The sequence below is a fragment of the Molossus molossus genome, unplaced genomic scaffold, assembly GCF_014108415.1.
Source record: "Molossus molossus isolate mMolMol1 unplaced genomic scaffold, mMolMol1.p scaffold_m16_p_1, whole genome shotgun sequence".
Taxonomy (NCBI): domain Eukaryota; kingdom Metazoa; phylum Chordata; class Mammalia; order Chiroptera; family Molossidae; genus Molossus; species Molossus molossus.
In genome coordinates, this window is record NW_023425344.1 from 192,562,999 (window position 1) to 192,576,297 (window position 13,299).

Consider the following 13,299-nt stretch of genomic DNA (forward strand, 5'->3'; position numbering starts at 1 on the left):
ATAAATCTCTGGTCTCCTGTGGAAGTGGGAGGAGGGGTAGATAACAGCCTGGGTTGAATTATTGGGTTGTAACCACTCCTCATACAGATTTAGATCTCCAAATTCCTGAGGGTAAACTGTCTTACTTCTGGTCAGAATGTCCATTAATATCAACCATACGATCGATGGCGACAGGAATTTACGTTTAACTTTCTCATCTATGTCTTCACATCTTATTAGCAAGGTTACAGAAATCAACCTTTTTATTGGAATCAATGTTTTGCTCTGTTTCTTATTCTACTTGTTGTTTGGGATGATTTTCAAGAAAATAGAGAAACAGAAACTACTTTACTCCACTATTTGAAACTAGTGCAACCCAATCTGTGCACTCTAAATAGGCCGTCATGCACTTTTCTCTCTTTACCTGGTATTATAGTGTTTTATGTACATGTCTTATTTCCACTACTAGAGTTCATGCTTCCTCAGAAAAGGCTATCTGCATCTTCTTCGGGACCTAACAGAGTGCCTTTTATATACCAGATCTTCAACGTGTATTTGTGAAATGGATAACTGAAAACAATAATAGGGAACCGAACAATATCATTTTTCTCTTTCTCTCTTTGTTGTGTAAATTATTTTTCTGTAGGGTATATAGGCTTGACTGTTTCAAGTTTTCTGGAGTTCAATTAAAAAATATTTAATTAATACTTAGTTTGGTTCTAACATAAGAATACAAAAAAATTATAAAGAAACAAAGCAGAGTAAACAAAAGTACAATCAATGCCCTCGAGGAAGTTATGATCCTTTAGGAGTTATAAGGGTCACAATGCAATAACTAGAGAAGACTAGAAAACAGTATTTAATGAAAAGTTACATACTTTACAATATAAGTACAAAAGTACAGGTTTCAGTCAGCTCTAGGATTCTGTAACATTCAAAGTTGTCTGCCTCTTTATTATAGACCCATCTCCTTTGCAAAATGATTCTAACATTTTCCGGAATCAGTCTGTCCAGTCACAATTTCCCAGTGAAGAGGTTTAGGAGTTAACTTTCCTAAAAAAGCCAAAATGTCATTTTACGGGCAGTGACTCTTTACTCCTTGGAACACTCATTATCACCCAGTCGGCATCTTTATTAGATTGCATTATTTATGACTTTATAAATGCTTCCTGCTATTCCAAATGGCTCTGACTTACCTTCATCAACAAATCAATAAATCATGTCTGTAACTTGGAAATTCTTCACAGTAGTTTATTACTGGCAAGCCATTTGCCAAAGAGCCAAAAATTCAGAAATTCAAGTAGTCTTGGAAAACTTGTTTTCCTAAAGCTTTGAGAGACTTACTGTATTGGTTTCTAGAATTCTTTCCAGGTCTGGGTTTCTGTGATTAGATACACACACACACACACACACATGCACAGCTGTGTCTTCATAAATCACCAAATTTGGTTTAATAATATTTCTTAAACTACCATCTCAATGACCAATATGATCACTGACTACTAAAATATTTGAAGTCCTTGTAATAACTTCAATATCAGCAGCACCATTCATATAGACTGTGTCTTATATTCAAATAAGAGATCTCCTTTCATTAAAATAGAGTGATGATTTGGAGATAGATGATAAACATGAAGAGATAAACAGTAAGACAAGTGGACTAACTCTTAATGGGTAAGAGCTTGGTCTCTGGAAAGAGAGAGACCCAAGCTTGAATCTCTGCTCTATGACTTGCTGAACATGCAATGCTGGACAAATAACCTGTTGTTTCTAAGTTTTAATATCTCTATCTGTAAAATGGGCATGATGATAACATACCTCCAAGAGGCGCTGTGTTAAATGAGATATGCATATTAAGTATATAATTCTGGCATATCATAAATGCTCAGTAAATATTAACTCCTTAATTTAGTTAAAAGTATTAAATGTTCCGAAATGCACATCTTTATGAAAGTGTATGTTGCTCAGGACACAGATGATACTCTTTTCCTTCCCTGGACCACTGAAGTGCTGGTGGTATATGACAAATCTTTCATCAGCTATAGAATGGTCTGGGTTACTATAATATAATCTACTGTCACTTTCCCAGTAATCCTAATTCTATCAATCCCAAAGTACTTAAAGTTCCCTTAATATGTCATTTTGTGTCATACCTTCAAGTCTTTATAAAAGATTTCTTTGATAGCAACTTTGCCTCCCCACCCTGTCTAACCTATAGAACTCCCATAAATCTTTCAAGAGCCAGCTCTGGTACTTCCTCCAATGTGAACTCTCTCCTGTCATGTAAAAAGCAGAATTGCTCACTTTCCTTTTTATTCCACCAAACCACTTGTAGATTCCTTGAACTACTATAACTCTACTTCACAATTATTTGTTCACATGTCACTCTCCCTGGCTCAGCCACAAGCTTGTCAAAGGTAGTAGGTACTTAGCCTTATTTATATCTGCACTGCTGATACATAGCATAGAGCCTTACATTAATCAAGAAATAAAGAAATATTGATTGAGTGAATGAATGAACAGAATATAGTATATTATAAAATGACTCATCATTTCATAGACTAAATCTGTTTTAGAGAAGCTGTATTATATTATTATAAAAATCACTAAGCAGATATACCATTTAAGAAGAGATTAAGAAGTACAGATTAGTTGCTAGGCTGATGAACCTCAAAGGGAAGTGGGAGGGAGGTGGAAATAGATAAACCAAAGAAGTTATATACATATATGCATAACCAATAGACAGAGACAATAGTCTGGGGAAGGCAGAAGGGGGGGTGGGAGAGGGAAGAAGGGGGTAAATAGAAAAAAAGGGGGAGATATCTGTAATACATTCAATAATAAAGATAAGTTTTAAATAAAGAAAACCCAAAATAACAGTGGTTTAAACAAGTTAGAAGTGTTTCTCTCTCTTATGATAGAAGTCTAGAATTAGGCAGTCAAGTCCCAATATGGGATTTCTACAGTCATTTTCATCAGGACTACAGCTTCTTCAAGCTCACGGCTATATCATCCCTAGGATGTGACTCTTTTCTTTATGGTTCAAAATGTAAGCTAGTGCTCCACCATAACTCTGATGTTTCATTATATTTCAGCAATGGAATAGAAAATGATGAAAAAAGGCAAACCCCTTTTAAGATGACATCTTGGAAATGCGCCAAAATGGCAGCAGAGTGAATGGAAGCTACACAGACCATCTCCCAGGACCAAACTGGAATTACAATAAAAATAAACACAAATCATTGGGGAAAAGCAACAGAAAAGCAGCTTGCAAGGACCATATAACCAGGGACAATGAATCGATCCTGATGGGATTGCAGAGGCACGAGAGGGGGGCAGGGAGCCCACAGACATCAGTGGCCTTAGCTGTGAGCAGAGCCCTGGGGTTACACTCCCAAGCCCACTCCACAGCGCAGAGTAGGGACAGATGCTATAATAGCCACAGCCACTCACCTTGGGCTCTGGCAGAGGGAGGGCAGACTGGACTGGAACTATGTGGGCACACTCGGGATTTGGAGAGCACTCAGAGCTATGGCTGAGTTGTGGCCACACAGGACTGTGGCCATCTTACTCCTTCCCAGGGCTCTGGGGAGAGATGGCAAATCCTCCCTCAGAGATTCAACCCCACCTTGTGGGCCACTGGAATGCAAATTGAGGCTCTTTGACAAACAGCATCTGCCCCAATCTCCAGAAATCCCGTACTCTGAACACCTGAGGGAGTTTTTCATTCAACTGAGAAACCAAGGCTTTTCAAGAAACCCCGACTAATGGCCCCCAGGCAAAAAGCTAGAGGATAAATGACCCATTCCTGGGTTTGCAACTGTACCCCGGAAAGTAAGACTTGACAGTGGGTCCTACCTCACTCATCCAAACCCACTAGAGAGAGCCACAAACAGCAGAACACCAACATGCACAGGGGAAATTTGGCAGGCACAAAAACCTACTGAAATAGCCAAAACAGTGAAACAAAGACACAAATCCCAAATGATAGAACGAGAGACCTCTACCAAAGATGAGATAAATGAACACAGTTACACAAGTTAACAGAGCTACAATTCAGAGCCATAGTATTGAGGAAGCTCAACAGCATTTGTAAGGACATGAGCACCATGAGTAAAGACATAGAAACATGGAAAATCAACCAATTGAAAATTAAAAACTACCAAGAAGAAATGAAGAATGATATAGAAGAAATGGAGAACACATTGGAAGGACTAACCAGCAGAGTAGAGGAAACTGAGGACCAGATCAGTGAATTGGAAGACAGGGTAGAAAAAAATCAACCAATCAGAACACCAAAAGAAAAAAAAAAAAAAAAATTAAAAACAGGAAGACAACTTAAGGGAACAGTGGGACAACTGGAAACGTAATAATATTCACATCATAGGAGTCCCCCCCAAAAAAGAAAATGAGCAAGGGTTACAGAATATATTTCAAAAAATAGTCACAGAAAACTTTCCTAATTTGGTGAAGGAGGAAGGCATTCAAGTTTAAGAAGCACAGAGAGCCCCAAGTAAGAATAACCCAAACAGGCCCACACCAAGACACAAGTAATTTAAATGCCAAAAATTAAAGACAAGAAGTGAATCCTAAAAGCAGCAAGAGATAGCCAACAGGTTACCTACAAAGGAAACCCCATAAGGCCATCAGCTGACTTCTCAACAGAAACACTACAGGCCAGAAGAAAATGGCATGAGGTAATCAAGGTCATGCAAAACAAGGATCTGAATCCAAGACTACTCCATCCAGCAAGGCTATCATTCAAAATAGAAAGTCAAATAAAGAGCTTTCCAGACAAAAATAGGCTAAGGGAATACATTAGCATGAAACCAGCACTGCAAGATATGTTAAAAGGACTGTTGTAATTAGTAGAAGAAATAGGAAGAAAAATAGAACCACACTAAACAAAAATGGCAATAAATAAGTACATATCAATAATCACCTTAAATGTAAATCGACTGAATGCTCCGATAAAAGGACACAGAGGAGCTTATTGGATAAGAAAGTATGATCATCTATATGTTGTTTACAAGAGACACACCTTACAACAAAAGGCTCACATAGGATGAAAGTGAGGGATGGAAAAAAAAATGTTCCAAGCAAATGGAAAGGAAAACAAGCTGGGGTAGCAATACTCATATCTGATCAGATAGATTTCAAAATAAAGGCCATAACTAGAGACAAAGAAGGCCACTACATAATATTAAAAGGATCTATCCAACAGGAAGATATAACCTTGGTAAACATATATGCACCCAGTACAGGAGCACCAAAATATGTTAAAAATTTTCTAGAGGACTTCAAAGGAAAAATCGATAGCAATACAATCATAGCAGGGGACTTCAACACCCTGCTGACATCACTGGATAGATCTTCCAAACAAAAATTAGCAAGGAAACAGAGACTTTAAATGAAACACTAGACCAAATGGATTTAATACATATCTACAGAGAATTACACTCCAAAACTATAGAATTCACATTCTTCTCAAGTGCACATGGGACATTCTCAAAGATAGACCACATGTTAGGGCACAAAGCAAGTCTCTACAAGTTCAAGAAGACTAAAATCATGTCAAGCATCTTCTCAGATCACAATGGCATGAAACTAGAAATCAATTGCAACAAGAACATGCAAGGATATTGGAACACATAGAGGCTAAATAGCATGTAATTAAACAATGACTGAGTTACCAAGGAGATCAAGGAAGAAATTAAAAACTTCCTGGAAATCAATGAAAATGAACACACAACAACTCAAAATCTATGGGATGCAACAAAAGCAGTTCTGAGAGGGAAGTTCATAACACTACAGGCCTACCTCAAAAAACAAGAAAAACTTCTAATTGACTATCTAACCTCACAACTTAAGAACTAGAAAGCAAACAAAAAGAAAACCCCAGAGCAAGTAGAACAAAGGAAATAGTAAAGATCAGAGCAGAAATAAATGACATGGAGACCAAAATAACAATTCAAAGGATCAATGAAACAAACAACTGGTTCTTTGAAAAGGTAAAAAAGATTGATGGACCCTTAGCTAGACACACCAAGAAACAAAGAGAGAGAACCCAAATACACAAAATCAGAAATGAAAGAGGAGAAGTAACAACTGACATCACAGAAATACAAAGAATTGTTAACAGATATTAAAAACAATTGTATGGCAACAAATTTGACAATCTAAGTAAAATGGACAAATTTCTCGAAACACATAGTCTCCCAAAACTGGACCAGAAAGAGACAGAAAACTTGAACAGAACAATAACAACAAAATAAATTGAAGATGTAATCAAGACTCTCCCAACAAACAAAAGCCCAGGCCCGAATAGCTTCACGGGGGAGTTTTACCGAACATTCAATAAAGAACTAATACCCATTCTCCTCAAACTATTTCAAAAAATTCAAAAAGAAGAAAGACATCTAAACTCGTTTTATGAGGCCAGCATAATCCTAATTCCAAAACCAGATAACAGCACTACAAAGAAAGAAAACTACAGGCCAATATCTCTGATGAATATAGATGCCAAAATCCTGAACAAAATACTAGCAAATCGGATCCAGAAATACATCAAAAAAATTATTCACCATGACCAAGTGGAATTCATCCCAGGGATGCAGGGCTGGTACAATATTTGCAAATCAATAAATGTGATATACCACATAAACAAAATGAAGAATAAAAACTACATGATCATATCATAGACACTGAAAAAGCATTCGACAAAATCCGGCTCCCATTTCTGATGAATACGCTCAGCAATGTGGGGATAGAGGGATCTTATTTCAACATAATAAAGGCCATGTATGAAAGACCTACAGCCCACATCATACTCAATGGGCAAAAACTAAAAGCATTTCCTTTATGAACAGGAACAAGACAGAAATGCCCACATTCACCCCTCTTATTTGACATAGTACTGGAAGTTTTAGCCACAGCAATCAGACGTGAAGAAAAAATAAATGGGATCCAAATTGGAAAGGAGAAAGAAAAACTGTCGTTATTCGCAGATGACACGATATTATACATAGAAAACCCTAAAGACTCCATCAAAAATTTACTAGATTTAATAAATGAATTTGGCAAAGTAGCAGGATACAAAATTAATGTCAAAAAATCAATGGCATTCTTATACACCAACAATGAACTCACAGAAAGAGAAACTAAAATTAATCCCATTTACCATTGCGGCAAAAAAATTAAAATACCTGGAAATAAACTTAACAAAAGAAGTAAAGAACCTATTTGCAGAAAACTTTAGGACATTGAAATAACAAATAAGGGAAGATATAAAAAGTAGAAGAATTAAATCATTAAATGTCCATATTACCCAAAGCCATCTATAGACTCGATGCAATCCCCATCAAAATTCCAATGACATATTTCACAGAACTAGAACAAATACTTCAAAAGTTTATTTGGAACCAAAAAAGACCCCAAATACCACAGCAATCCTGAAAAAGACGGACAAAGTAGTAGGGATCACAATATCAGATATCAGATTATACTATAAAGCTTCTGTAATCAAAACAGCCTGGTACTGGCACAAGAATAGTCATATAGACCGGTGGAACAGAACAGGGAACCCAGAAATGAACCCAAGACACTTTGCTCAATTAATATTTGACAAAGGAGTCAAGAGCATACAGTAGAGTCAAGACAGCCTCTTTAATAAATAGTATTGTGAAAATTAGACAGCTACATGCAAAAAAATGAAACTAGATCATCAACTTACACCATACACAAGAATAAACTCAAAATGGATAAAAGACTTAAATGTGACTCATGAATCCATAAAAATCCTAGAAGAAAATGTAGGCAACAAAATTTCAGACATCATATGCAGCAGAATTTTCACTGATACATCACCTAAGGCATTAGAAACAAAAGAGAAAATAAGCATATGGGACTACATCAAACTCAAAAGCTTCTGCACAGCAAAAGATATAATCATCAAAATGGAAAGGCAACCCACTGTATGGGAGAGCATAATTGCCAATGATACATCAGATAAGGAGTTAATTTCCAAAATATATAGAGTACTCATGCAACTCAACAAAAAGAAGGCAAAAAACCCAATTAAAAAATGGGCACAGGAACTAAATAGACACCTCTCCAAACAAGACATACAAATGGCCAAGAGATATATAAAGAAATGCTCAACATTACTAATCATCAAAGAGATGCAAATTAAAAGGACAATGAGATATCACCTCACACCTGTCAGAATGGCCACCATCTACAAATCATTGAACAACAAGTGTTGGGGAGGGTGTGGAGAAAAGGGGACTCTAGTACACTGCTGGTGGGAATGCAGACTGGTGCAGCCACTGTGGAAAACAATATGGTGTTACCTCAAAAAATTAAAAATTGAACTGCCATTTAACCCAGTGATCCCACTTCTAGGAATATACCCTAAGGAGCCTGAAACATCAATCAGAAAGAATATATGTACCCCCATGTTTGTAGCAGCACTATTTACAATAGCTAAGATCTGGAAACAGCCCAAGTGTACATTAGTAGATGAATTGATAACAAAGCAGTGGTACATATACACAATGGAGTACTATGCAGCTGTAAGAAAGAAAGATCTCTTATCCTTTGAGACGACATGGAAGGACCTGAAAAGTATTATCCTAAGTGAAACAAGCCAAGCAGAGAAAGACAAGTATCATATGATCTCACTTATTTGTGGAATATGATGAACATAACAGGCTGAGGAATTGGGTAGACCCAGAGACGTGGAAGTAGGGTGCAGACTCACAACCCTCAGAAGAGGGGTTGGTGGGGGAGAGATAAACCACAGAACTTATATGCATGTACGCATAACCAATGGACACAGACAACAAAGCCAGGGACGGGCATGGAGGATGAGGAATCAGGTGTCAATGGGAGAAAAAAAAGGAGAAACATCTGTAACAAAAATAAATCAATAAAAAAATAAAATAAAATAAAACCGAGAAAGCCCAGGCCTCTGCATCCGCAGATCTGCCTTCCACAGCAGCTGTCACTGGCGGTGGCCTCCGTCTCGCTCAGCCTTAGTTTTCTCACCTGCAGGATGAGGTGGCTAGCCTGCCGCTGGGCAGGGATTCTCTGATCCTGCACAAAACCTGGGGCTATGTCACCCAACCACAGTCTACAAGCAGAGTAAGAAAGATGTGAGCGTAAACTCACACACTAGGGGCTGCTTCTTGGGCAGAATCCCTAGATCCCAGCTCTTTGCATTCTGCCTCTGGTTACATTTATAACTTACTGGCTGCTGGAGGCCCAGCTGCAGGCCCAGAGCCGTGTCCATGAGGAGGAGGTGGAGAGTCTCAGGGCTCAGGTGAAGGCCCTGAATGAAGAGATGGACAGGCAGCTACAGACCTGCTCCCAGACACTGCTGCTTTACCCGAAGGCCCGGGTGGAATTTGGCGTCCAGAAGGAGATGTCCCGGCTGACCCATGAGAACGTGGACCTTAAAGAACTGGTAGAAAAGCTGGAAAAGAATGAGAAGAAACTCAAAACACAACTGAAGATTCACATGAATAAAGTCCAGGACCTAGAAGCTGCCCAGACGTTAGCCCAGAATGGGTAGAGGCGTCACGGACTCAACAGGCAGGTCACTGTGCAGCGGGAAGAGAAGGACTTCCAGGGATTGCTGGAGTACCACAAGGAAGATGAGGCCCTCCTCATTCGGAACCTGGTGACAGCCCCAGGCTTCGCTGTAAGTGGAACCCTTGCTGTTTGCCGCTGGCAGAGCTGAAGCCGCAGGCGCTGGCGGGCACCGTGCCCTGTCTTCCCGCTTACATCCTCTACGTGTGCGCAAGGCACGCCGACCACAGCAACGACGACCTCAAGGTGCACACCTTGCTGACCTCCACCATCGAGGGCATCAAGAAAGTCCTTAAGAAGCACAGTGATGACTTTGAGATGATGTCATTCTGGCTGTCCAGTACCTGCTGCCTGCTTCACTGTTCGCAGCAGTACAGTGGGGACAAGGACTTCATGACTCAGAACACCGCCAAGCAGAATGAGCACTGTCTCAGGAACTTTGATCTCACTGAATACTGCCAGGTACTGAGTGACCTTTCCATTCAGATCTACCAGCAGCTCATTAAAATCGCCGAGGGGGAGCTGCAGCCCATGATAGGTACAATATAAGTCAGCTTGAGGAGTGGCTTCGAGGAAGAAACCTTCACCAGAGCAGAGCGGCTCGAACCATGGAACCTCTGATCCACGCAGCCCAACTCTTGCAGTTGAAGAAGAAAACCCCCGAGGACGCCGAGGACGTCGGCTCCCTGTGCCCTCCCTCAGCACTCAGCAGATTGTCAAAATTTTAAACCTGTATACTCCCTTGAGTGAATTTGAAGAACGAGTAACATTGGGCTTTATACGAACAATCCAGGCATAACTACAAGAGCGAAATGAGCCCCAGCAGCTGCTGTTAGGCTACAAGCACATGTTCCCTGTTTTGTTCCCATTTAATCCATCTTCCCTGACTCAATCCACATCCCAGCATCGCTCAATCTGGAGTTTCTCGATGAAGTCTGAAAACACACATTTCCAACCTTGGCTCGATTGCCAGTGACAGCAAGAAGTATACAGTAAAGTGATTTTAAGGATCTGTTTAGTCTGTAAAAGTGGATCAAATCAGAGACTGACAGGATGAGCAGTGCTGAACTACACAGAATAAGAACACATCTGTCATTATTTTTTGCATCTACAGTTCAGAATAAAAACACTTGAAGTATGGGGAAAAAAGATGATATCTTGGAAATACTACATAGCAATTTAGATTATTGGTTAGAGCTTAGTCACACGACCACGTATCCTAAGGTGTATATTATTCTGAAGGATAAGTCAGTGAATCCATACTAAGAGCATCTGGCAGTCTCTTCCTCCAAAACTAATCAGATACCAACTCGATTACTTCTTTGCTTGTTAGTTCATTGCATCATGGAGGTTAGACCAAGGGTTAGCTAAGAACCCTTGCAATTCTTTCCTATTTATTTATTATTGGAAAAATAATAGAGTTTTGGGTGGTTAAAAACCAAGTTTGATATATTTAGCCTAACACTTTGTAAATATTTAACCCCCCAAAATTTGTATTTCAAAGGATTCCACCACCATCAAAACAGAAAAAAAAAAAAAAAATGTGGAAAAGAGTGACTGTAGACCCCATATTTTAGAAAAATATATATTTTAAAAGAACCATTAAAGACAGTTTTGCAATGTTAAAAATATGTCTAAGATAGTGAGATAGTGTTAGTAGCAATGAGTATTTGGGGAGTAAACATACTCATTTTTTCCATTAATCTCCCGGAGACCCCCAAATTAAAATAACATATTATCGATATAGACCACTGAGGTTTCCTCAGTTCTGTACTAAACATGAATAAGAAGAACTTTAGATATTTATTATGTTTATTGATCTGTGGCATATTAAAATAGTCTGCTTGTCAAACAAATGTAGCCCCTCGCATTCCTGACACCCCACCTCTGCCACTACCACTACCTTTGATGGCCAAAAGCCCTCTCCCCATAGAAAGTCTGAGAACCCCACTGGTATAGGCTTGCGGAGTGAGAAACTCATAGACTTTGCCTAGATTAATTCATTACATAACAAAGAATTCTTGTAGCTGCCATGTATTTAAGGCTCTTAGTAATGCTTTAATCAGAGTCACTTCTAGCCACTTGCAAACTGTTGCCAATCCAACATTGAAAGGATTCTTACTATCTCCAAATATAAACATGGGTCGAAAACGTCAGTCTGGGTGTTTCTATGAAGCCACAGAAAGCAATCAGCCAAAAGGACAAGGCAGTGCATACTTTGAGCTCACCCGTGTGAGACTGTTATATTTGTCTGGTTTTATCTACTTACCTGTTATCTTCATTCCACAGCAATCCAATTAGATCTCTAAATGTCTAAGGTCCTGTCACATGACTACACATCAGAACATTTTGAACAGCTTTCATAATTAATATGCCTCATACATTTGTCCTTGCAACTCTTGAGACTCTAGAGTTGTTCTTTTCCATCCTCCAGCTTCGACTGGTTGTAAGAAATATAAAAATGCTGTTCACTGATACATAACTTTCTGGGGCATCACTCAGATGGGAGGAGACACATTTCATCAGTACAGTCAACCACTTACCAATTAACTGAGTCTCAGTGTCATGGGTGGGAACTGCAAGACCAGTATCATCAAGATGTCCCCAAGGGAGAAGAGGCCTCAGAAATGGTTTGTGCCTGAATTGGGGTAAAACAGCCCAAGGGCCTTTGTGTTTTAATGGCAGCTAAACCACCACCAAAAAAGGGACACTTTTCAGTTTGATTCTAATGCTAATGTAATGAAAAGTAAAAAGAAAGATGATACTTGCTTTGATTTGATTATACATCAAATTATAATGGGACCAATTGTCCCTGGGGGGGTGTCACCAATGCATTCTCCTGGCGTGCAGGAACAAGCACCTCATGCCACCTTCATCCAGTGTGCTTTCATGTCTAATCAGAGAAAGTTTAATCACTACAACTTTTATTACCCCCAAATTCTCACAGACCTCTTTCCAGGCCACAGTCTCGTCCGAAGTACTGCATTCTCCATAGAAAATTGCTCACAAGATTTCTAAAATCTGTTGGATCACATCACAACTTTTCATTCACTATGCCCATTTTTTGTACTTAGTGAATTTTGTGTTCAGAACGTAAGAAGTACAGGCATACCTCACTTTATTGTGCTTTGCTTCATTGCGCTCCACAGATGCTGCATTTTTTTTACAAAGCGAAGGCAAGACCATCTACCAGCCAAAAGATTACAATTCGCTTTATTGCGAGAGTCGCTTTATTGCAGTGGTCTGGAACCGAACCTACAATATCTCCAAGTTATACCTATAAATCTATTATATCAATTATACTTTAAATGCATTTCTGATCCCGAAAAGAACAAATTTTTCCAAAAGATAAAAAAGCCAAGACCAAAAAATAGGGAGCTGAAATAAGAATGACAGATGATCTCAGAAAGTTGGTCAATCTTGGAACAACACTGATGCTGGGAATATTTAATACTGTTTTTGATAATAATAATTTTAGGATATATTGTTTGCTAAACTCTTATTAATTTCCAAGCCTGCTCTTGAGGGAAAATTAAGTAGTGATACTGAGATTTCTAGTAGGTAACTGGATCCATAGGGCCAATTAACCAAGATTCCTTCACTCATTAAACAGGTTTTATGTCAACTTTCAGAATATTTCTACTCTAAGCTGTCATTTTATCATTATCTTCCCCAACTTGAACCCTTGAAATGCAAGCTAGTCCCTCTCCTATACAACCCCAAAAATTT

The 13,299-nt window shown here is 38.9% G+C and overlaps 1 protein-coding gene across 1 annotated transcript; it reads left to right on the top strand.

Moving 5' to 3' along the window:
* The first annotated feature begins 1,914 nt into the window (after window positions 1–1,914).
* Window positions 1,915–10,369, top strand: LOC118622520 (unconventional myosin-Vb-like). Its single transcript, XM_036249918.1, is given in 4 exon segments — window positions 1,915–2,028; window positions 9,185–9,674; window positions 9,716–10,108; window positions 10,215–10,369. Coding segments are annotated over 4 exon segments (1,152 nt in total).
* Window positions 10,370–13,299: the final 2,930 nt, after the last annotated feature.